The sequence below is a fragment of the Rhipicephalus sanguineus genome, chromosome 4, assembly GCF_013339695.2.
Source record: "Rhipicephalus sanguineus isolate Rsan-2018 chromosome 4, BIME_Rsan_1.4, whole genome shotgun sequence".
Taxonomy (NCBI): domain Eukaryota; kingdom Metazoa; phylum Arthropoda; class Arachnida; order Ixodida; family Ixodidae; genus Rhipicephalus; species Rhipicephalus sanguineus.
The window spans coordinates 122,349,761-122,352,367 of NC_051179.1; the positions used below are offsets into that span (position 1 = coordinate 122,349,761).

The 2,607-nt window shown below is 43.3% G+C and overlaps 1 protein-coding gene across 1 annotated transcript; it reads left to right on the forward strand.

Annotated features, from left to right (window-relative positions):
• The first annotated feature begins 1,210 nt into the window (after positions 1-1,210).
• Positions 1,211-1,979, forward strand: LOC125758108 (uncharacterized). Its single transcript, XM_049414885.1, has one exon. It carries the CDS (start codon positions 1,268-1,270, stop codon positions 1,832-1,834), a length of 567 nt encoding a protein of 188 aa, XP_049270842.1. The 5' UTR covers positions 1,211-1,267; the 3' UTR covers positions 1,835-1,979.
• Positions 1,980-2,607: the final 628 nt, after the last annotated feature.

Here is a 2,607-nt window from a genome sequence, read left to right on the forward strand (position 1 = left end):
GACTTCGACAATTTTAAATACACCAATGTAATATTTGGCACGCGGAATCGCTCTAGAGACATGCGTTAATCGAAAGCATCATAGTTGTGGGTTGATTCAATAAAGAGTTATTAAGTGTTATAAGTAAACCTAATTGGTAAAAAGATGTTTTTGGTCTGGTTAGTATAAATAAAGGGTATATTTTGTCCGCTTTCGATATTAATATACACCATGTGAAGGTGCGGCCGTGGTTGTTGATCATCGCGGTCGCGTACTCAACTCAGCTTCCGTCAGGAAGGTGTCTGGCTCCGTAGCAGAGCAGGTAGCGATAGCTCTAGCGATGAAGGACCCTTCGCGTCCTAAGATATTCACTTACTCCAGGGCTGCCGTCCAGGCCTTCGCTTCGCAGGTGATCTCAAGAGAGGCTGCCGCTATTCTCAGTTCGAAGGGTGTAGAGGGCTTTCACACAATTACCTGCTTCCGTGCCCACATGGGCTCAGCGGTTCGTCCAACAGTTCCCAACGTCAACGTACTTGCCCATAACCATGCGCGAGAAATCCCGTGCCGCGGCGGCCCGGGCGGGTCGGAGGCGGGTTCGCGGAAAGCTTTGGGGATCCACTTGGCAACTTCCATGAAGTTACGTGTCACTATCAACTGCCAAGGCGGAGATACCCCTCCCGCATTCGAAGTTACTAGGTCACAGTCACCAGCTCTCCGGATGCTGCAGGCAGGTTCCTTCCCGTCTCGCAGCATGTTTAGTCACTTTGCTGAAGGCACTGATCCAGGACGCCCTAGCTGTGGGGCGGATAGTTGCACACTCGATCACATGCTCTGGCAGAGCCCGGCGTTACTTAGCGCAGAGTTCAGCTCACAACAGGACTGGGAGGAGCTCCTAAATGCCGCGAGCTCTCAGTCCAGCTGTCAGCAGTCCAGGAGGCCTGCGAACGGGCGGAGGTGCCACGCTCTTCCAGTACCGGCGAGGGTGCGGCCAGCAACTGCGGCGGTCCCCCCTTCGGGGGATCTCTGATCGGTGTTCTCCAGGACCAAATAAAGTTCATTTCACCTTACCAGGACGAGGTCTATCATTACGTGTACATAATCTTGATCTTCCATGGAGCGGCCGTAAGCATACAAACTTAAAGCGCCTAATATGCGGGAAGTAGGACGATAAGCACATATCCTTCCTAAAAGAAAACAAGTATTTCTACGGCCCTCCTTATACTTAGGCGACACTGTGATCGAGTACGTAGAACACTTTAAATCATTAGGAATAACGTTCAGTAATACAATGTCATGGGATGCACATGTTAATAATCTTTCTTCAACACTCTCTAGAATCACAGGAATCACTTCGCGTAACAGATATATTTTTCCAACCAAAACTAAGCTTACTTTGTACTATGCTTTCTTTTATTCCCACATAAGCTATTGCCTGCTAGTCTGGGGCAATACAACGTTGTCAAACATACTAAAACTACAAACCCTGCAAAAGAAAATGCTCCGCGCAATTGTAAATGGGTCCTATGATTCGCCCACTAAGCATATCTTCCTGCAATATAATATTGTACCTGTAAACAAATTATTCGACTACAGATTTGCATGTTTTTATAAAACAATAACAAGAACAAATGATTCCTTTTTTTCTAAAATTGTTCCACTTGCGTTTCGCCACTCATCATATGACACCAGAGTACAATGTAGTTACGTATTACCAAAGTGTAGAACAAATTATGGTTTTTCTATGTTGAGTTATACTGTGCCAAAGTTCTTAAATACCTCATTTTATGACTGCCTAAATACTATGTCTCGTTCTGCCATTCGCAAGAGCATTATTCGGCAATCTGTGCCAACGTAATATCAAATGTTTTCATGTCTTCATACATTGTATCAATTTGTTATTGTTTTACACTCACAGTACTGTTGCCAATTATGACACATAGGTCTTTTTGTCAATATTATTATTTTTTTTATTTAGCTTTTATTCGTTTTTTTTTGCAACTGCACTTACACGAACTCTCTGTACAGTGGTTGTTTCTGCTTTGTGCCTACTGCTGACATGTAAGGATGGCCAGGCTCGTCAAGCGGCGTAAAATTCGCTGCTTTTTTCTCGCCATTCCTAGTTTGTATGTACAAACTGAAATAAAGATTTGATTTTTTTTATTTGATTTATTTTAATATAATGCAACTGTAATAATCAGTAATAATATTTTATAAAATTAGCAAGTTCATCACGAGAGGCATTCTGGATACTGTCAAGAGTACTGAAATTCGATTATTTTAGTGAAAAAAATGGTTTGAAAGATTGAGCAGTACAGGTATCGATGTAATATTGTATGGAAAAGTTTGGCGCGTTTTGCACTTTGTTTGCGGCGCGGTGGTGTGTTTGTATCACAGTGCGGCTGGCTGGCACAAGATTACATGGGATCTGCTTCTGGATATTGACTTCTTTGTGATATTGTCTTCTTTGTTTGGTACGTTGAATTAGCTCTGCTCTGTCAAACTTTGTCGTTAATTTTAGTGTTCACTATGCTGTGAAAACCTGGGTGTTCTTATGAACTGGCACCCTGTATGGGATTTAATGAGTAGCTGTGGCTTCAGTGTCCTCAGTTTTCGTGTCTGTGGCATGTT

Coding starts and splice junctions, on each gene's coding strand:
- LOC125758108 (XM_049414885.1), top strand. CDS start 1,268: ATGTCATGGGATGCACATGTTAATAATCTTTCTTCAACACTCTCTAGA.